Below are 20,582 nucleotides of genomic sequence, written 5' to 3'. Positions count from 1 at the left end.
GTAGTGAAGAGGGAAAACAAAAAAGAAATCCAGTCCTGTTGCTACGACTGAACTGGAGAAATGAAGTCTCCTGAAGTCCATGTGGCACTTGACAGTTATTTTATAACTGTTTTCCTTCAAGTAAAATTGCTACATTGCCTCCCAGTTTATACCCAAGTGTTGATCATCAGAACACTTTACTCAACCTGTAACCCTCTTTTAAATGGCATCTTTAGAGGTAACCTAAACCTGTTTTATAGTGGTATACTTTTACTTCTTCTGTCTTATGAGACTCTTTGGTGCCCATATGGCATTATACAGAGTATTCAGGCAATCAGTCGGGGGCACTTCACAAAAGATGTGTAGGGGTTGTCCTCTACAGTGTCACAGGTATTACCACCAAGGTCTACAGTGCTTCCTCTGTGATTATTTGCTTTTTATACTGCCATTTAATAGGAAGAGAACAACTTTGTTTTTTGGATTTCCTCTTGTGTTGATTTCTTCCACATCATTTGAAACTTTGATGATGTCATTACTGGTTATAACACCAGATGCCTCAGTGCCTGTGGGCTGTGGCTGAGGTGGTTCTTGCTAACCTTACGGGAACTATGTGAATGTGGGCAACAGAGGTGGATACTTTTTGTGTTTTCTTGTTTTGTTCTTGCAGCTACTTCAGTTACATTTACTTCACTTCCTCAGAAGTGGCATGGAAAATTAATGTGTTGTCCCATCATTGTAACTGGAGGGGCAAAGAACATTGGCTGGTTGAGGTTTGGGTGAAAGTGAGTAATTGGGTTGTGGGAATCTCTTCTATGCTTATGCTTGTCATTTAGACAAGAAAGATGGCTATCTGGTGGGCAGAGCCAGATCAGTCTGGAGAACACTCTAGTGTACCTCAGGTGTCCTTAGTGTCTGTTGTAATGAGAAGGAATAGATTGATTCCTGGGGCCTCGACATGACCTCTCTACATCCTTATATGGATTTCAATAGCTAAGCTTTTGAAACTAGTTGATTAGAAATGTCAGCTGCTCCAGTAATGGACATCAGTTCCCTTCTTAGGCCATACGAGATGCCGAGCGTGTAAAGGAAATGAAGCGAATGCACAAAGCTGTTCAGAAGGATCTACCAAGACCGTCTGAAGTAAGTGGTGAACCTTCTGATTTAGGAAGTTGCTTTCTTTAGATGGTCTTAGTGCTTTTTTGTCTCAATCATAAAGACTATAACAAATTTCTTCTGTGCTTTGGAATATAGTAGAGTGGTTCTCAAATCCAGTCTTGAGAATATTGCACTAATACCATTGGGATTTAGAAGTGGGAGGGTTTTAGAAATGGAGGGAGAAGTTGCTCTTGAGAATATGAAACTGCTGTTTAGTTCATGCTGTAAGAGCAGGCACAGTATATTATGGATATGTCTGATAATTTTACTTGTTTTAAAATTTTAGGTAAATGAAACTATTTTAAGACCTTTAAATGTAGAACCACCTCTAACAGATTTACAGAAGAGTGAAGAATTGATCAAAAAAGAAATGATTACCATGCTTCATTATGACCTGCTACATCACCCCTATGAGCCATCTGCAAATAAAAAAGGAAAAACTGTTGGATTTGCTACCAACAATTCAGAGCACATTACCTATCTTGAGCATAGCCCTTATGAGAAGTTCTCCAAAGAAGAACTGAAAAAGGTATGGTACACAGGAGAATCTCCATTGTGAGATTTAAACACTTGTTAGATACTGTTTGTCACAAAGTCAGAACTTCTGTGACCACACTGCTGCAACTCAGAACCAAAGGAAGCGTGGCCAGGAGATGATGTTGTGTGGAATGCTTTGAAAAGGAGATGTTGTTTTTCTTTTAGTTGTGTGTGGTGTGTGTTTATGTGTGTGGGTGCTTGAGCCTGTGTGCATGTTCGGAGGCCACACACAGGATGATGTCAGGAGTCATCCTCTGTTGCTCTTGACCTTATTTTTGAGATAGGATCTCTCTTACCAGACTTGGGGCTTGCCATTTTTGCTAGACTGGCAGCAGCAAGCTGCAGGGATACCCCCATCCCATGTTGGGGTTACATGGGTCCCCTGTTGCACCCAGATTTTATGTTTCACATTCAGGACCTTGTGCTTGCACAACAAGCACTTTATCCACTGAGCTGTGTTCCTAGCCTCTGGGATATATTTTACACACCCTGTGTTATTAGTAATAGAGACTTTGGTGGCAGGTAGTTTTGATTCATGGGTGTTGCTAGCAAGGTTGACAATTTTTTTTTTAATTATTCTTTTCCCTGTGCTAAAGTCTGCATTTGAATTCCTTTAATAATTAAGTGTTGTTTAGACTAATGCATTTCTGTTATATATAATAAGTTAAGTAAATAGTTTTTAGTTGGAAGCTCTAATGGTTTGATTATCCCTTCTAGGGCTCCTGTTGAAATTAATTACATTGTAGCAGTATTAGGATGTGGAGGTTCAAGAAGTGATTAGTTTTTGAGGGCTCCATCCTCATGGATGGGTAGTTGTTCCTGGAGTGAGCTAGTTCTTTCCTGAGTGATGCTTTCTGACACTTTGTGATTCAGTCAGAAGGTCTGCTGTGGATGTTACCCTTGACCTTGGACTGCCCAGCCTCCAAATCACGCAGTCTGTGGTCCTGGTATAGCAGTGGAAATGGATTGAGACAGGGAAAAGCACTGGCCTGAGTCTGTCTTCCTTCATCATGCAGCCTTGAAGGCAGTGACAGATAGGGAATGGGCCACTGCACACTTGGCACACTACAAGCAAGATTCTTTCCCCTCTCGTCTTCTGGGCACTCCTTTTTGCCCCATCTCAGCTCTTTCTTTCAGTTTTCTTTATTGCATAAGTGATACACATTACTATGATTTTCAGACAGTAAAGGGAGGAAGATCTAAGAAGAGCTAAGAGCTCTGATTTCTGAGTGACTTTGAGTTACTTCTTTTTAGTAAGTTGGACAGGAATGTGCCATCTTACTGTTGGCTAGGGTTGAGTTAGACTCGAGCCAGCACTCGCAGTTTCCTTTCTTCCAGAGTGAAACATTAACAAAGACTGCTGGGGTCCAGCCTCTTAGACAGCCTTTCCCAGGGTCCGTGGAAGGATCTAATCTTAGCTGTAGCAAATTAATCTAAACACAGTGAGGTCTTTAGTCCATTCACTTTATTCTTCTGAGTCAGTTCTCTCTCTATACAGCTTCAATTCTGTTCTCATACTTAGCTTCTCTCTCTCCCTTCTTCTGCTGTTCTCTCATTGTTCTTAGTTCTTTGTTCTCCTAGTCTCTGAAGTTTCCAGTTTATATGCGCACACAGTCAGCAATTCTCGAGCCAAAGCAAGGTCACTTTCAGGGTCATAAAGGCAGACAAAAGTTTACACCAGGCAGTGACTGTCAGGCTTTTTTACAACTCAAGGATGAAATCTTAAAGGGAAAAGGTCAAATGAAGGGAGAGGGACCTAGAATCAATTAGTGAAAATCCAAGAAGGGAAAAGGGGGGTCCATATCTAACACTGCATTCCTAAGTGTGGTTAGATAATAAGCTGATTAGTAAGCCAAGGTGAAAGGAAAAGGGTTAAGGATTTGTTAGTTTGAGGTTAGCTTGGGGCAGCACTTTCTTATCTGCTGGCAGGGGATGTGTTCAGGGTTGCTAGGCAACCTGGGTCACAGCATGATGCACCTGGTTTGTAAAAACTCCTTCTGAGTTAATGCTGAAGGGGGCATCTTTAGAACTGGTGATAACATTTGGGCTATGGGAAGAAGGAGGAATTAAGCTTAATTTGCACAAGAAACAAAACTGTATCTAACATCCACCTGGCCTTGGTAGTTGTCTCAGTGAAAATGTTTACCTTATCTCAGGAACTAGCAGTAAGTCTGCTTATCTATCTGCAGTCTGTCCTTGGATGTTTGAGAAGTATCTCAGCTAAAATACTTTTGTCTGGAGATGGTCCCTGCCAGATGTTTGCTAATGACGGTAATTACAGCAAGGCAGACTTCTGAGTCTAATGCTAAAAGGGAGAACAGAGGCCTGGAAAAAGAGGTCTTGACTGGGTGACTGCTGTCAACACAGTTGGGGGTGCTGTCCAAATATCCCAATAGTGTAGGGGACATTGTGCCCAGTGAGGGATCAACCACACTGTTAGAGGTTCTTGAGAAAAGAATCAAATGGGAAAGCTGTAATAGCACACAAGAGATTCACTGCAGGATGCAGCTAATACATTTAAAAGCCAGTGTCACCAAGACTCCTTGAGTTTTGGCTTCATCCTCTGGAAGAGCCTATAGTTTTGCTAGTGTCAGCTGAATTCCTACTTCACATTTCTGCAGCTTGCAGCAAAAAATAGGAGAAAAGGAATTTAGGAAATAAATTTTCCAAAATTTATTGCACTTTTGGACACATGAAGTAAGGTCACTTTTTTAGGTTCTTCCTATAGGGAATAAACTTGAATGTAAGGTTTGAAAGTAATAATTCTAATTACTTTGGGATTATTTGAAACAAATACTAAATGTTCTGTGTTTCATCTGTTTTTATCCTTCTTTGTTCCAAAGAGTTTAAAGCAGCTATTTGCTTAGCAGATCCTCCTCCTCCTGCTCCTTCTCTCTCTCTCTCTCTCTCTCTCTCTCTCTCTCTCTCTCTCTCTCTCTCTCTCTCTCTCTCTCTCTCTCTCTCTCTCCCTCCCCTCTCTCCCCTCTCTCCCCACTCTCTCCCCTCTCTCCCTTCTCTCCTCTCTCCTCTTTCCTCTCTCCTCTCTCTCCCTCTCCCTCTCCCCCCCCTCCATATCCCCCCCCCCCCCCCCCCCCCCCCCCCCCCCCCGGTATTTTGAAACAGAGTTTCTTTGTGTAATAGCCCTGGCTGTCCTGGAACTTGCTCTGCAGACCAGGCTGGCCTGCCTCTGCCTCCCGAGTGCTAGGATTAAAGGCACGCGCCATCACCACCTGGCCCTTTTTGTAAAATTTACTTTTTATATGTATGTTTTGCCTGCATGTGTGTCTGTATGCCACATGTGTGCATTGCCTGAAGAGGGCATGGGATTCTCTGGAACTAGAGTGGAAAATGGTTATGAGCCACCCTGAGGATGCTAGAAACCAAACCCAGGTCCTCTGCAAGAGAAGTAAATGCTCCTAATCACTGAGTCGTCTTTCCAGCCCCTGAAAATTCTTTAAGTTAAACATTTTTTATTCAGTTTTTTTAACTACATTAATTTTTTTTATTGTGTGTGTATGAGCGGACATGTGCCATGGGTCATGTGTAGAGGTCAGAGGACGACTTGGTGTGAGTCATTTCCCCCTTCCACTATGTTGGAATAGGTTTTCGAGCTCAGGTTGTCATGTGGGTTATGCCCTTGTTTGGGTGTACCGTGTTTGTTAAATCCCTGCTGAGCTGTCTTGCAGCCCAGAGTCTTTATCCTGATTCTTTGATGGCAACTCTCATGACAAAAGCTGAACTTGTAGAATTTTTACTGCGTACAATATCCGAATAAAATGCACTTTGTCTTACTATGAGTTCCAGAACATCACTAAGGTAGCTGGGTTTAAATTGAAGGCCAGCCTGGGCTACACAGTGAAACCCCATTTCTTTTTTCTTTTTCTTTTTTTTTTTGGTTTTTTGAGACAGGATTTCTATGTGTAGCTTTGGAGCCTGTCCTGGATCTTGCTCTGTAGACCAGGCTGGCCTCATACTCACAGAGATCCGCCTGCCTCTGCCTCCAGAGTGCTGGGATTAAAGGCATGTGCCACCGCTGCCCAGTAAAACCCCATTTCTTAAAAAACAAAAATTAAATGAACATATTTTATTGAGTATGTTAAAATTGGCTGGTTTCCATTATTTTTCTTAAGAGGAGTTACTTAAAAATAGCCAGTCTTTATCCTCTATAGTCATGATTTTTCAGTTTTCACTAATCTTTTTGGTTTATCAGTCAGTCGCTTTGGACTTTATGTAATTTTGATTGTTTATTTTCAGTATTAGTAGAAAGACTGAAGAAAGACATAGGTTGTGAGTTTTTTTTGTGAGCCATGGGAAGGACTGGCCTAGGTTTTTGATAGGCTTTTGGAACTCTGCATCTGGGCTTCACGTCTACCATCCGTTTATCTAAGCTCGATCCTGACGGGTAGGCATTAGACATTTTACAGTTGAGAAGTGGGCTCAGAGGAGTTAAGATTGCAGGCAGCTGCTTTTCAACAGGAAAGCCGTGATTAAACCTCGTCTGCCCAGCTCTTCTCTGCTGCTTAAACTGTCTTTAGTAGAGAAGTCAAACTGGTATGGTTCCACTGTCTACTTAGGCCTTCAGTTTTTTTATTTTTTATTTTTTGGGTTTTTTGAGACAGGGCTTCTCTGTGTAGTTTTGGTGCCTGTCCTGGATCTCGCATCTGCCTTCCAAGTGCTGGGATTAAAGGCCTGTGCCACCGCAGCCCAGCTCTAGGCCTTCAGTCTTTGGATACCAGGGATGTTCCTTTAGAATGAGAAAACGGCTTGTGTCAAAGATGCTTGGGTTCCCTTCATCTTGGATAGAGCACCCCTAAGCCAGCATTGGTGCCCTTGGCTTAGATTTTGGCCTCATCTGATTACTTGTGGTATGCTCTTAGGCAAGAGCCCTAGTTTCATCAGCTTTAAAATGAAGTCAGTATTGGCTAGTTTGTAAGGTGGCTAGAATTTTTTTTTTTTTTTTTTTTTAAAGAGAAGATCTTACTATGTAGCCCTGACTACTCTGGAACTTGCTATGTAGACCAAGTTGGCTTTGAACTCCTAGAGATCCACCTGCTTCACACCTGACATGCTGGAGATTTTTGGAGGCAATGAAGATTGTACTTTTGAACCGAGTTTCTGGTCCATAGTGACTGGTACATACCTGAGAGGTGTTGCTGTTATATTGAGTAATAGCAGATGTTTGTACTCCTGCAGAACCATGGGTGCTTGACTTTAAAAAATCAGTTTGTATCTTAGAACCAACCTTCTCTCTCTGTGTGTGTGTGTGTGTGTGTGTGTGTGTGTGTGTGTGTGTTTGTATGTGTATGTGCACATGTCAGAGGGAGACACCCAGAGTGTCCTTTCTCCATCACTCTCTGCCCTAGATCCTTGAGACGTAGGATATAGCCTATATTGTCTTTCACTGAACCAGGAGCTTTCTGTTTTGGCTGGGCTGGCTGGCTGAGGGTAGACATATGTGGTCATGTCTGATCTTTTCTTAAAAAAAAAAAAAAACAGACATGGGCTGGAGATTATGGCTCAGTAGTTTTGAGCATTGCTGTTCTAGGGAAGTTCTGGTTCAGTAACTGGCACCCACATAGAAGCCTACAACTGTCTGTAACACCAGTCCCAGCGGGGCCTCTCAAGGCACTGTATGCATGTGATTCACAGATACACATGCAGCCAAACACCCATACACATAAAATAAAAACCAAAACCCAAAAAACCGTGGGTACTAGAGATTTGAACTCGGGCCTTCAAGCTTGCAAAGCAGGTACTATTAGCACTGGGCATCTCCCCAGCCCCTACTCAGATGCTTCTTAACCCGTTTAGCTTAGGTATTGTCCATCCCTTTCTAGAAAACGACCACGTAAACCCTGCCATTGGTTTAAGGAGGAGGGAAATAAACTAGTCTTATGCTTTGTGGTGGTGGAAAGTGTATACTTCAACTTAGACTATTACTGTGAACAGGCCCAGGATGTTCTGGTACAAGAGATGGAAGTGGTAAAACAAGGAATGAGCCACGGAGAACTCTCCAGTGAAGCTTACAACCAGGTGTGGGAAGAATGCTACAGTCAAGTTCTGTATCTTCCTGGTCAGAGCCGCTACACAAGAGCTAATCTTGCCAGCAAAAAGGACAGAATTGAATCCCTTGAAAAGAGACTTGAGGTTGGTATCCATTTATTTATACATTTGATATTTTATTATGATTGTGTGTATATGTGCATGATGTGTATGTGGGTGCTCATGCTGCAGTACATGTGGAAGTCAAAGGAAAGCTTTGTAGAGCAGTTCTCTCATTCCCTCTAAGTGGGGCTTGCACTGTGAGCCATTTCCACTGCCCTTAGTATCCTTTGGAAAGTCTCCCTGAGGTCTCCCTGAAGTGAAAGGGTGAGCAAGTGATACCTCTAGGGACTTCACTAAACTTGGCCCAGGCAGCTGATTGTTTTGGCTTTCTTGAAAACTTCACTGAGCACCCACCTGTCAATCAGAACCTTTTCCACAAGGAGAAGGAATTACCAAAGTGATGCTGCTCCCTCAAAACAGTCGAGGTCAATGAATCTCAGCAGTAGAGTTTGAGTCTTCGCCCAGACAGCACGTTTACAGAACTTGAGAACATTTTTGTGCATCCTGACATCCAGAAGTTTGAGTTAGAGTAGGGCTGTTAGGTGGACAGTGGCTTCTGTGATTTCCTATATCTGTAAAGCATGAAGCCTAGGAACAGCAGTTCATGGCGTGTGCTTTCTTAATACAATGTGCATAGTTTGAATTCCAGAAGCTCTGTAGGTTGTGGTTCCAGGTTGACTTGTGGAGTCTTTTTTTCTTTTTGGTATTTTTGAGACAGGGTCTTACTGTGTAACTCTGACTGACCCTGGAACTTACTGTGTAGACCAGACTGGCCTGAAACTCACCTGTCTCTGCCTCCCAAGTGCTGAGTGAGATTAAAGGTGTGCACCACTACATCCAGTATGCCTTGTGGGTTCTTAATGGTGGTCTTTAGGGATGTCTCTGAGGCCAAGATGGGATGGGGGAGGAAAAAGGGGTTCTTTAGACCATTGGATGCAGAAAATGGCCTCAGTTTCCTCCGTTTTTCCTTTACAGAAAGCAAATTTGAGAGTATTTTTGTTGGGACCTAAATCTAGATCCAAAAATTACTTGGGGTGGTTGGGGCTGTGTGGGCCCAGAGAAATGAACAGGAAAAAGCAGTATCTTTTTATTTGAGCATCTTAATTTAACCTTAACAACCACAGGTATAAGACATCTATGGTCCTGCCTATGTGCCTGTTGAGTTAGGAAGTTAGTCTTTCTAAAGTAATTCTTGCAATGCCAGGGCCGTCGAGTGCTGTAGTTTTATAGCTTCCAGCAGGTGGTACTGTTGCTCTGTTTAATTCATAGTTAAAAATTCTTGGAGACAGAACACGAGTGGTTAAATTGTAGGTTAGACTGTGTTGTGCAGGCTTCATTTCTTATAAATGGTAGTTAGTGTAATCCTGATCTAAGGCCAGCTTCGTAATTGATTGGTAGGCTGTTGGGAATGCATCCTTGTAACGTTTATATATAAATACTTCAATCTCTCAGTTTGAAAATCTTATTTTGAGGCGGGTAAACTCTTTCTGCTGCAAATGGCAAGGACATTTTGTGCTGTTTAAAAGTTTTTCCCCTGAATCTCCTTTACTCTGCTGAGGTACTAACTTCCATGACAGCACATAAATGTCACAGCGTGAGTGGTACTGTCAGGTACCGTCGTCCTTCCTTCTCTGTTGAGTCAGTCCTGTGAATTCCGAAGGGAAAGTACAGAAAGAGCCTCTGCTGTCCTTCTGTTGGAGATTTATCTGGGTCGTTGATGGGCATCATTAAAACATGTGGTTCCCTTTGTTCAGTTCAGTACCAGGAACTGAAATCTTCCGTTGAACTATTTCTGTTGAAGGATTGGTGATTATAAAACAGTCTGAGTAATTCTTCTTTTACTCCTGGGTAACTTGGCTCATTGTTAACCCAGCTAGTTACTTTTAAGGAATACTTAATTAAATTCTTCAATTAGTAAATTTTTCTTATTCCAAAAGAGAGTTTATTAAATCTTCAGGGAAAAGCAACTCAGAGATCCAAATAAACAAAGCGTCTATCTTTGTTTCCTTCTGTAAAGTAATTCACAGCTAGATTCTCCTAGCTTCTGAAGACAAAGTTGTACTGGTTTGAAATAAATATTTCATTTCAATTGTGTGGTGATTCTTTCATCATCTAAGTTGATTGCTAGTTGTAAACATCATTCAGAGTTTGTTGTGGGAGGGAACTGCAATTAGATGGTGTAAACTAACTGCTAACCCTCCACTGAGGCTCAGGGCTTTCTGGGAAAACTCAGTGTGCCGTGCTGCTAGTGTTGGACTTTGGGAGCCATGAGCTTTGGAGTAGTGAGTCCAAATTGTGGCTCCATCTTAAGCTCATCAGGCAAGAAGACATCAAGAGTTGTCGTGGCTGGTATTTCCTAAGTGTACTAAAAAATATGCTCTGAAGTTTATACTGTGGGTAGTTTTTGAGCCACACTCATGATTAATATTTGGAACTTAGCACTTAAATAAAAAAAATCCTTAAGATAACTTAAAACCAATAGAACCATTTCATTTGATACAGAATGTGGTTGAGTGTGTTGGTGTGCTGCAGGGCCTATTAAACACACACACTGTAGTTACAGCTCAGAAGTGGAAGACTTCTGGATTGTAACTGAATACAGGGATTCCATTCTGCTTTGGAGGCAGAATTAACTAGAACCTTGTCAGACATTTGTTTGTAAAGGGGCAGGCAGAAAAGAGAGCTTAGGAAAGTTGTGCAAGCCTAGCTTACAGAGCCATCTTAGCGTGCAGCCGAAGTCCTGTGCCTGGGCTGTTAGGAGCTCCTGTGGAGGTTAGAGCTTTTGCTGTTTTTAGTGATTTCCCCCAGAGTAACTGAGAGGCTTGGTTTCTGTTATGTGCATAACTCTTGGGAAACGAAGGATGGCTGTCATTCATTGTAGAAGAAATGTCACCAAATTGTTGAAATGCTTTCCCCTTATGTACGCACACATTTAATGACCATTACCAGGTACTGCTGTGTTCAGTCATTGCTCTAGGCTGGACACAGCACGGACAAGACAGACAAGCGCTTCTGTGGGCTTCGTTTATCTGGAAAATGCTAGTAGAGGGCCTCATTTTTGGATGATGCTAGGTACTGAGTCATTTTTGTGTTTGGGAAGTGCAGAGAGAATCTAAAGTGTTCTAATTTGTTTCCACTTCAAGTGGAAATAGGAAATCATCTGAAGGCATAATTAGTTTGAGTGAAGCAATTTCCAGTAGGTATAGAAGTGAAATGAAAAGTCTGAATTTAGGCCCTGCCATTAAATTTAATAGTATTTGAGATCGTAGCTAAACTTCCGTATTGAGGAAGCTTGGCTGGAAAGTGGATTTTGTCATGTTAGCTATAAAAGTGGAAAGGCTTTTCTCAGAGGTAGAAACCAGGCCCAGTGGGGACACCGTTCCCCGTATGTTATTGGCGTAGTCAGTGTAGTCAAGAAATATTATGTAATGTTGACTTCTTGGAAATAAGTGGCTTAAAGAACACAGATAGCAATTTAAAGGCCTTCTTGGTATATTTGTGAAACTCTGCCAAGGACCCTGACTTTCCTGAGGCTTATATTTCAGCAGAATTGGCTCTACAGTGGATCCCATTTTTCAGTTTTTTTCATTATAAAGGCAGGTATTTTAACACAGGGAAAATGTACTTCATAAGCCAGTGTAAAAACTGAAGGATTAAGTTGGTGAGCAGTGCTGGGTAGAGAAGTGTGTACTGGAAATACCTCTGTAGCTGTTTCTGTTCTCCTGAGGCTGGGAAAGCTGGAATAGGTGGCTTGAGGTACAGAGAAGCTCTTCAGTTCTTTGTGATTCTCTTTCCCATATTTAGCTGTTTGTCATTCCCCTTCAGGGCACGGGCAGAGTCTCAGCTGTCTCTGGCAAGAACTCAGATCAGAGCTGGACAACTCGGGTCAGAGATTGAGCAGCACAGCCGTGTTGTTTTCGTCCTTGGCATGAGTTGAGTTCATTACAGGTTGTTTGTGTTTCTCCTCCTAACCTATGCAGACTCACCATGTTCTGTGCTGCTCTACCAGGTGACTGCCTTGCTGTTAGCTTGCTTCATTGGAATGCAGTCTGATGGCTGCTAAGTCTGATGGATGCTGGCTGTAATCACTTACTCGGACCTGCACGTTATCCTAGAGGGAAGCGTCACTGGAAAAACCTGCTGTTGGTGAGGAGTGTGGTGATGAGAGGAGAGGCACTCCTGACTTGTCTGCAAATGTTGTGGTGACTGAACTGCATCCTTGCTGTGACAGGATCACTGAGTGATAGACTGGGCAGGGAGCTGCCGTCCACCGTGTTTATTTTGGGTGTCTCTAAACCTGTTTTTATATAAGGTTATATTCTGAATTCATATTATATTCAGTTCTATTCAGTGAGGGATGCTCTGAATGCCTCTGAACCTCACTGGAATGGACTTAAACTGCAGACAGTACTGGAGACCCAAGGAGAATATGTTTATTTTGGAATTACTTAAGCTTAGTAACCTTAACAAACTGAGTGAGCTTGAAAGTAACAATTACACTTTTATAAGTCCCATACAGCTCCCTTTGTAATGACCCGAGGAGACACTTACGGGCCCACTGATTCATCTCCTGGGGACCATCAGTTTTCCATTGGTCTCTGGCCAGTCTTTTTTAGACAGTTTCTCTTCTATGCACTTAAAAATAACATTTCTGGACGTTTTTCTAAAAATAATACCTGTGCTTTGTAGAAAATTTAAGAGAACTAGAAAAACTGCAGAAGAAAAGAGGCTTACTATTCATGAGCCTGCTCTCTCGATGCAGTCACCTCAGACTCTGTCCAGAACACACGTGAACACACATACACTTGCCTTGTTACATTTCAAAAATGGATTCAGTTTTATGGTGAGTGTGTGTTTGTGTGCGCACACACACACAATTGTATATATATGTGTGTGTGTACCATGTGTGTGCCTCGGCCATGGAGGCTGGAAGAGGGTGTTGGATCCCCTGGAACTGGAGTTACAGATGGTTATGTGGGTGCTGCTGGGAACCTAACCCGGGTCCTCTACAAGAGCAGTAACGTCTCTCTAGCCACACCCACAAACTTTTGTGTGTAAACTCAGTATGTAAGGGAAAGGAAAGTTTTAAAATTAAGTTAAAATGATCATGTGCCATGTTTTCCACCTAATAGTATAATAGTGCAAATAGGAATTTAAAAAAAAAAAGGAAAAAAAAAGAAGCCTATGGTCACTTTCTCCCATTTAAACTCTACAGGAAAGTGTAAATTTTGTAAAATTTGGATAAGCACCAATTATGTTTATGTTTGCTACCGCTTACAAAGTTGTGAAATGTAACCTTTTAATCCTGTGAACTATCTTGGAGGAAAGTATTTTCTATAGTTTTATAGCTTGTTTAGAATAAAAGAATTAGAAGTTTTAATAGTTTCATTCGGGCATTGAAATCTTGTTATGTGGGGGACATACAAGTTCATGTCTTGTTTATGTGTCTGGAATTTTTTTTTTTTTTTTTTTTTTAAGGGGAGTTGTCTAGTAGCATAAAGCAACTCTCTCTCCCTGTTTGACTTTCTTCAGGAACGTTTGTATTTCAGCCCAGGGAGGACATTTGGTTTGTTAGCATTGTGGTCCAGTACAGGCCAGTACAGGGAATGCTGAGGAAGCAGGCTGACAAGAGGGTAGCCTGTTGTTAGAGTCCACTTTTGTGGTGGTGTAGGTCCTGGGCATTGACCTAACCTAGAGCCTTATGCATGCTACGCATTCTCCAGCTTGCTGTTTACTCTGAGACAGGCTCTCACTGAGTTACGATTTATACTCGGGCTGACTTTAGATTTATAATCCTCTTCCTGCACAGGGACAGGCCTGCCTCCAGGTTTGTCATTCTAGGGAGCCGGAGTGGTGCTTTGTGTAGAGATGGATGCTTCCTGTTGGCGGGCACTTTCTCACAGGTGGAAGCCTGGCCCACCTGCACGGGTCATCCTATACAAGATGCAAACCTCAAGGACAAAGGCAATTATTTCATTGGGCTTTTCTCATCTTGAGTAGTTTGTGCATGAGCAGTTTCTGCAGTAGATCCAACAGACAGGCTGGGCAGCTGCCTAAAAGCCCCGCCACCAGATGCACTGTAATGAAAGAAAACGAACTTGACCTCATTGTTCTGAAGATGGGGCATGAGGTTAAATAGTGAGGCGTAACTAGAGTGCTTCTCTCCTTGCCCTGCTGCATACTGGCTGAATGCCCCCGTCCACAGTGTTTAGAACCCCAAATGTTTTGGGTTGCAGAGTGTGGAGTCTCTGTTTGTACACAGTGAGAAGCCTTGGGATGGAAATTCTAAGTTTCTTATATCCTATGCAAATAGCCTGAAGGGAATTGTATTTTTTAAATGTTTAAAATATGGCATTTTAAATAATTTTGTGATCCATCAAATGAGGGTAAATGTATCCAGGTAAATGTCAGTGCTCAGAACATGTTAGAGTTTAGAACATTTTATATTTCTTATTTTCAGTTAGAAGATGTTTATCTTTTAAAAATAATTGAATAGCACTAAAAACATTTGTTTATTTTGGTTTTCTGGGACAGTTTTTCTGTGTAACCCTGGCTGTCCTGGAACTCCCTCTGTATACCAGGCTGGTGGCAAACTGAGAGATTGGCCTGCCTTTGCCCCCCGAGTGCTGGTATTAAAGGCCAAGGTGTGTACCACCTCTGCCTGGTCAGTGTGTATGTGTCAGTGTGTGCATACATGTATGGGTGCCCACGGAGGCCAGAAGAGAGTTGCAGGTGGATGTGAGCCCCCAGGTGGGTGCTGCGAACCAAATGCAGGAGCTCTGAAGCAGCAGCAGCAAGAGCTTTTGAACTGGTGAGCCATCTCTCTAGCCCCCTTCAATAGCAGTTTTTGAAAGATGTTGATAAGTATAAGTGGCTTTTTTTGGTTTGTTTGTTTTAAATATAGTGAGTTTCTCACTGTGTAGCCCTGGCTGGCTTGGAGCATTCACTATGACCTTAAACTCACAGAGGTCAACTTGCTTCTGTGTGCTATCACATTTGGCAGTATAAGTGATCTTTTTTTTTTTTTTTTTTTTTGTTTTTTTTTGTTTGTTTTTTTGGTTTTTTGGTTTTTCGAGACAGGGTTTCTCTGTGTAGCTTTGCGCCTTTTCCTGGAACTCACTTGGTAACCCAGGCTGGCCTCGAACTCACAGAGATCCGCCTGGCTCTGCCTCCTGAGTGCTGGGATTAAAGGCATGCGCCACCACCGCCCGGCTAGTATAAGTGATCTTTAAGATGCAATGGTTTGAAAGCCTAGCCCCCTGCCCCTTTTAGAAGAACATCTGGTAAATCAGCTCTAGGAGGCTGTAGCATTTCCTTAAGCCAGTATTTTTCATTCAAAACAACTTTCATTAGGGCAGCTGCGGATGCCTAATTAAAAAAAATTAAGTTAGCATCCAGAGTAGAGGGCTTGATTATGACAGTTATACACACATATCAGTGTGCATGTTCTTGTTTGTCTCCCTGCTATCTGCCCCTCCCCTGCTGTCTTCCCCTCCCCTGCTGTCTGCGCCTAGCCCTCTGCTTGCCTGGTTTCTAAAGGACTTAAGATTATGGATCTGATAACAGCCTGGCTTCTGTCTTGTATACCACTAGCCTTAACCTTCTGGCACTTCAGGTCTTGGAGTTGTTGAGGGCTGTCTTTTCTTTCTAGTGTGCTTAGCAGTCCTAGGCTGTGTCTTATTGATACCTTCCTTCCCATCTTAATAATTAGACAACTGATGTCCAATAGCTAAAATTTAATATTAAAAGCTATCTTTCATTTTTTTTATGTCTGATGACTGACTTTATATATCTATATTTCGTTACTTAATGATAATAATTTTTTTCTTGTGTTTCAATTTATTTTATCTGAACCTGTAGTTGAGCCAGAAGATTTTTATAAAGCTTGAGGTGAATGAAGTATAATTATTGGCAATAACTGGAAACTAACAACTTTGAAGTTTTAAAGTCTCTGGTGGTTTGGGAATAATAAACAGCTGAACTATATGAGTGAGGTAATTCCCAGAGACAGGGGACTCTGTGCTAAATGGACCACGATGGCTAATTAAATGGTTTCTGCACATAGGTATTAAACTGTTAACCAAACTGGAAATTGAATATCTATGGAGTGTGGTCAATGTAAAGCTAATTGAGATATCTTAACCAATGAAAATGTTAATTTGTATAACTAATTTTTAAGACACACCATATTAACTTGAAATTCTATGCTTTTAAGGGTTTTTGGGTGTGTATTGAAAGCCACATGTGAGTGAGGTCTAATGTGGGTATTAGATCGTATTGAGTTACATACAGTACAGACCTTGATGCAGCTGTGGGATTCATTGCTCAGCTCCTGTGGAAGGAGGACTGTTGTGGGGGTGTGGCAGAGAAGACAGCTGGCACCAGATCTCTGCTGATCCCAGCTGGATCCATTCTCCACCCTGGCTGCTTATTAGAACTTTCTGGGGACTTGGAAGACAGTGGTCTGAGATCACTGAATCAGGGTCTGGGGCTGGTCAGTTTGAAAAGCTTCACAAATAATTATAAGTTTAGCCCTGGTTGAAACCACTAGTTTAAAAAGACAGGCTCCAAGAAGGTTTGATGTGGGCGAGAGTAAGTGTAAAATACTGTCTCTCTCCTTGATTGCAGTGAGTCAAAATTAGGAGGAGTTAACATTTTTTACCGGGCGGTGGTGGTGCACGCCTTTAATCTCAGCACTCGGGAGGCAGAGTGAGGAGGATCTCTGAGTTTGAGGCCAGCCTAGGCTACAGAGTGAGTTCCAGGATAGCCAGGGCTACATAGAGAAACCCTGTCTCGAAAAACCAAACCAAAACAAAATTTTTTTAAAAAATTTATTTTTAATTCTGTGTGTGGGTATGTGTACTTGAGTGCAGGTGCCCAGAGGGGCCAGAAGCATTGGGTAACCCAGAGCTGGTACTTAAGAGGAGGTTGTGAGCTGTGTGACTTGGATGCTGGGTCCTCTGCTTCAGGTCCATAAGGATAGTTTTTTTTTTTTTCTCCATACCACTTCTCTAGAACCTAGATCCAGAAGTTCTGTTTTTTATTTCAAGGAGAGGGGGAGTTCTGCTTATACCCAGACAAACCAATGGTGAGGATTATTTCTCACTGGGAAATAACCTTTTCACTGATAGGACACTCTTTGTGGTGTAAATCACACAGCTCAGACAGCTTCTTTAGGGTAAACAGATTGCTGTTTGTCCTGTGCTCCCAGAGCTGTGCAGATGGCACTACAGTTAGTTACCTTTGGGACGTTTTCCTCACCCCAGGAAGAAACTCCGTGCCCATGGCAGTCACTCCCTTTTCTTAAGCTATGCAGCTGTAGACAGCACTGGTTGCTTTTCATGCTGTAGATTGGTCCATTCTTGATACTTTAAGGAAGTGAAACCATGTAGTGTGTTGGCATTTGTGACTGGCTGCTTTTACTAAACATTGAGTTCTGCAAGTTCACTGAGTTGTAGCATGTGCTAGTACTTCCCTGCTTTTTATGGCCGAGTGCTGCTCCATAGTGTAGGTAATAGCTCATTTTGTTTACCCGTACACAGTGGGTGGGTGGTGGGGTTATGAGTAGTGTTGTGAACATGGTGTATATGTTTTTGCCATGGCGTATCTTCACTTGGGTATATTTTGGGAAGAAAATTACTGGCTCAGAGTACTCAAGAATTCATCACCTTGTTTGAACTTCATGGTTAGAAAACCTTTTCATCAAGTCAAAGAGTACCAAGACTCCATGTTCTGACAGCACTGCCCTGTAGAACAGAGGTCCAGGGTATGTCATTTGAGGTGGTGCTGTGCAGAAGGCACACTAGCACCTCAAAGCAGCACAGCTGCTCTCTGCTTTTGTCCTCAGGACGTCTGCATTGTCTTCTGTTGAAGTTGGAGTGTAAAGATTTTCAGGTCTTTGCCTCATTCCTTTAGTGATTAGAGAGGAGTGGAATGGTTGGGCTCTCCGTATCTGTAAAACAGTCATTGTAATCAGAGCTCACAGTTGGGATTGCTTATTCTGTGCAGGTTATGGGTGCCTGAGGGTTTTTATGTACAGTCTCATCCACTTGAAGTTTCACAGTTGACTGTCAGCAGTGACTGCCATCTTACTGCTGATGGGGAAATGGAGGCAGAGGTTAGCTGGCCTGCTCCATCAGAACAGCTGGTGGCATGGTGGGCAGTCCAGTGGTTCTTAGCCTGCTCACGCTGCCTGCCTCACCAGTACTTGTCCTCCTGGCAGATGTGTCCTGCTGTGGAGCTGATTTGATTGACTATGAGAGGAAAACAAGGAGCACAGCAGCAGTTGACGGGGGCTCAAGTCAGTTGCAGAAGCATGGAAGCTTGAGCTGTCTACAGTGTGGAAAGAATGGCGGGTTTAAAGGAGCGTTATTTAAAGTCATTTTAGCTCCGTTTTAGGTTCCAAGGCACATACATGCAGTACTCTTTCCCCTGCCCCGGTAGCTTACTTGACTCTGACTTCCAGTAAAGTAAGAGGGAGATGGGTAGGTATAAAAATACTTTCCCAGTGGGCCTTTTGTACAGGAGTGGAATATTGTTCGGTATAAAAGGGGAACGGATGTGTGATTCGGAAGTGAATTTTGAGATGTGAAAGAAGATGGCTAGGTGGCAGTCTAGAATAATCACAGAAGTCATTGCACAAGGTAGGCAGCAGTTACCCATGTTCCAAAAGTCAAACCTGCTTTGGGATTGAACTGTGGGTGAAGTTACGGATATTTGGGTGTAAGGTAACTCCTTGCTGAGGCCAGTTTTGTGTTCTGTATTCTATCAGTGAAGTGAGAGGAGCCCCGGTGCTTTGTTACTGAGTCCTGTTAGCTAGTAATCTGCTTTTCTCCTGTGTAGTGATGTGATTCTCCACTCCCTCCCCAACTCCCCAGATAAACAGGGGTCACATGACAACAGAAGCAAAGAGAGCCGCAAAGATGGAAAAGAAGATGAAAATTTTACTTGGCGGTTACCAGTCTCGTGCTATGGGGCTCATGAAACAGTTGAATGACTTATGGGACCAAATTGAACAGGCTCACTTGGAGCTACGCACTTTTGAAGAACTCAAGAAACATGAAGACTCTGCTATTCCCCGGAGGCTAGAGGTAAGAGCATGTGCTGCCTCACTGCTCAGAAGGGAGAACTGTGGAGAGCTTACTCACTCAGACTTCCCTTTTTCCTCGCTCGAGCAGGTTGTCTCTGAAGTTGGTCCTGGTGAGAAGTGGGTTTCTGACTCTCTAATCTAGATCCACCTATGTGTAGTTGGTAACAAGCAAATGATTGCTGCTGGGAAGACTTCTCATTCTGTTTTGTTTTCAAGCATAATGAGTAAATCTGTGACTGGTTCTCCTGAGACTTAATGGCTTGCCATCGATGTGGCTCTGGGGAAACGAAGGCAGCTTCTCTAGTTTTGTGATTGAAGATGCCGAGAGCCTAGCTGCTCAGTCCAGAACATCAGATCCTTTGGCCCAGTTGGGTTTAGATTTAACTCACTCGTGTGCAGCATTCTAGGCCCTGTCCAGCTTCGGGCAGTCAGGGCTGTTTGCAGTGTGTTGTGAGTATTGAGAAGACTGCAGTGGCTTCGTTGTTGAGATAGCAGCAGAGGTTTTACAAGATGGTAATTACATGACCAGAGCAAAGAATGGCGCGGTGTTGTTTTATAGCAAAGATATAGACTGTTTGTCTGGGAACTGTATCCTTCCCGAGAACTGTGAGTTAAACAGCTGTTTGTAAGATGGACTTGGGTTTGAAGTCACTGGATTATTTTTCTCTCTTTAAGTGTCTGAAAGAAGATGTGCAGCGGCAACAGGATCGAGAGAAAGAGCTTCAGCAGAGGTACGCAGATCTGATGATGGAGAAAGAGACTTTACAGGCAAAGTTCTGAAGCCCAGCTGATGCTCTCCACAGAAGAACTAGTTGCTGGTTTCATACTCTGCAAGGCTGAAACTGACGTTTCTCTTCATTGACAAATTCACCCAGCGCCTGTGGTTTTCACTTGCTTGTTTTGAATGATACCGATCTTGCGCGTTCCGTGGTACAGACTTGGACTCCAGGATAATGAGGGTGTAAATTATCCAGACGCTCATTCTTTGCCAGTGTCACATTCGCAAAATTTCGTAGTTTAGGCCTTTAATTTAAAAAGCCTGACTTAAAATACTGCCTGTGAGTAAACCCTTGAATAAAAAGAACGTGAAAAACTGAGAGTGGAGCCTTTTGCTTGAAGTAATTAGATGCTTAGGGTGCCCACAAGCCTCCAGCCGTACTCACTGTGTGCCACACTTAATGAGCACCTCTGGGTAAGCTCTATGACATGGACTCGGTGTAAGTCCTTAGGAGGCAGTCCTTGTGGTGGTTTCTCTACACCGGCAGGATGGACATGCTTGTTAAAACCTAACAGTTTTTCCCAACTATCCTGTTAGGGAATGTTTCTTCTCTGCCAGTTACTGCCATGAAAATTTGTGGATTATAACTTGAAAGATTTGCTTTTTTTTGACTTGTAATATTTTACATGAATTTTTAAAAGACATTTTAAAGATTAATTTTCAACAAGGCCATCAAGCTTTATTTAAAGCTTTGCATTTAGCTTAATATGTCATTTCCATAAGTTTGGAACTTAGAGGATGGGTAGATGTAGGGAGACCTAACTTTAATAATTCCTATAAGGAGACTTAGGAGCAGACTCTACAGGCTGTTGACCCCAACACTGGCAACAATAAACAAAAAACCAGCAACCAAACATGAGGTTTGGTTGTGTAGGCCAACAGCGTGTGACTTGGCAGAAATGTTTGCCTAACCGTAGACTATTAGGGACTAGAGGGAGA

The 20,582-nt window shown here is 42.6% G+C and overlaps 1 protein-coding gene across 1 annotated transcript in view; it reads left to right on the top strand.

Annotated features, from left to right (window-relative positions):
- Cdc5l (cell division cycle 5 like) overlaps positions 1-19,962 on the top strand; it is a 40,792-nt gene extending 20,830 nt beyond the window's left edge. The window contains exons 12-16 of the mRNA XM_052745412.1: positions 1,039-1,119; positions 1,421-1,663; positions 7,621-7,818; positions 18,654-18,866; positions 19,541-19,962. Coding sequence (XP_052601372.1) covers positions 1,039-1,119; positions 1,421-1,663; positions 7,621-7,818; positions 18,654-18,866; positions 19,541-19,645 — 840 coding nt within the window. The 3' untranslated portion in view covers positions 19,646-19,962. The remainder of the gene's footprint in view (positions 1-1,038; positions 1,120-1,420; positions 1,664-7,620; positions 7,819-18,653; positions 18,867-19,540) is intronic.
- The last annotated feature ends 620 nt before the right edge of the window (positions 19,963-20,582 follow it).

The sequence above is a fragment of the Peromyscus californicus genome, unplaced genomic scaffold, assembly GCF_007827085.1.
Source record: "Peromyscus californicus insignis strain IS unplaced genomic scaffold, ASM782708v3 Scaffold_19__1_contigs__length_69161282, whole genome shotgun sequence".
Lineage (NCBI taxonomy): Eukaryota > Metazoa > Chordata > Mammalia > Rodentia > Cricetidae > Peromyscus > Peromyscus californicus.
This window is presented reverse-complemented; position numbering and strand designations above follow the sequence as displayed.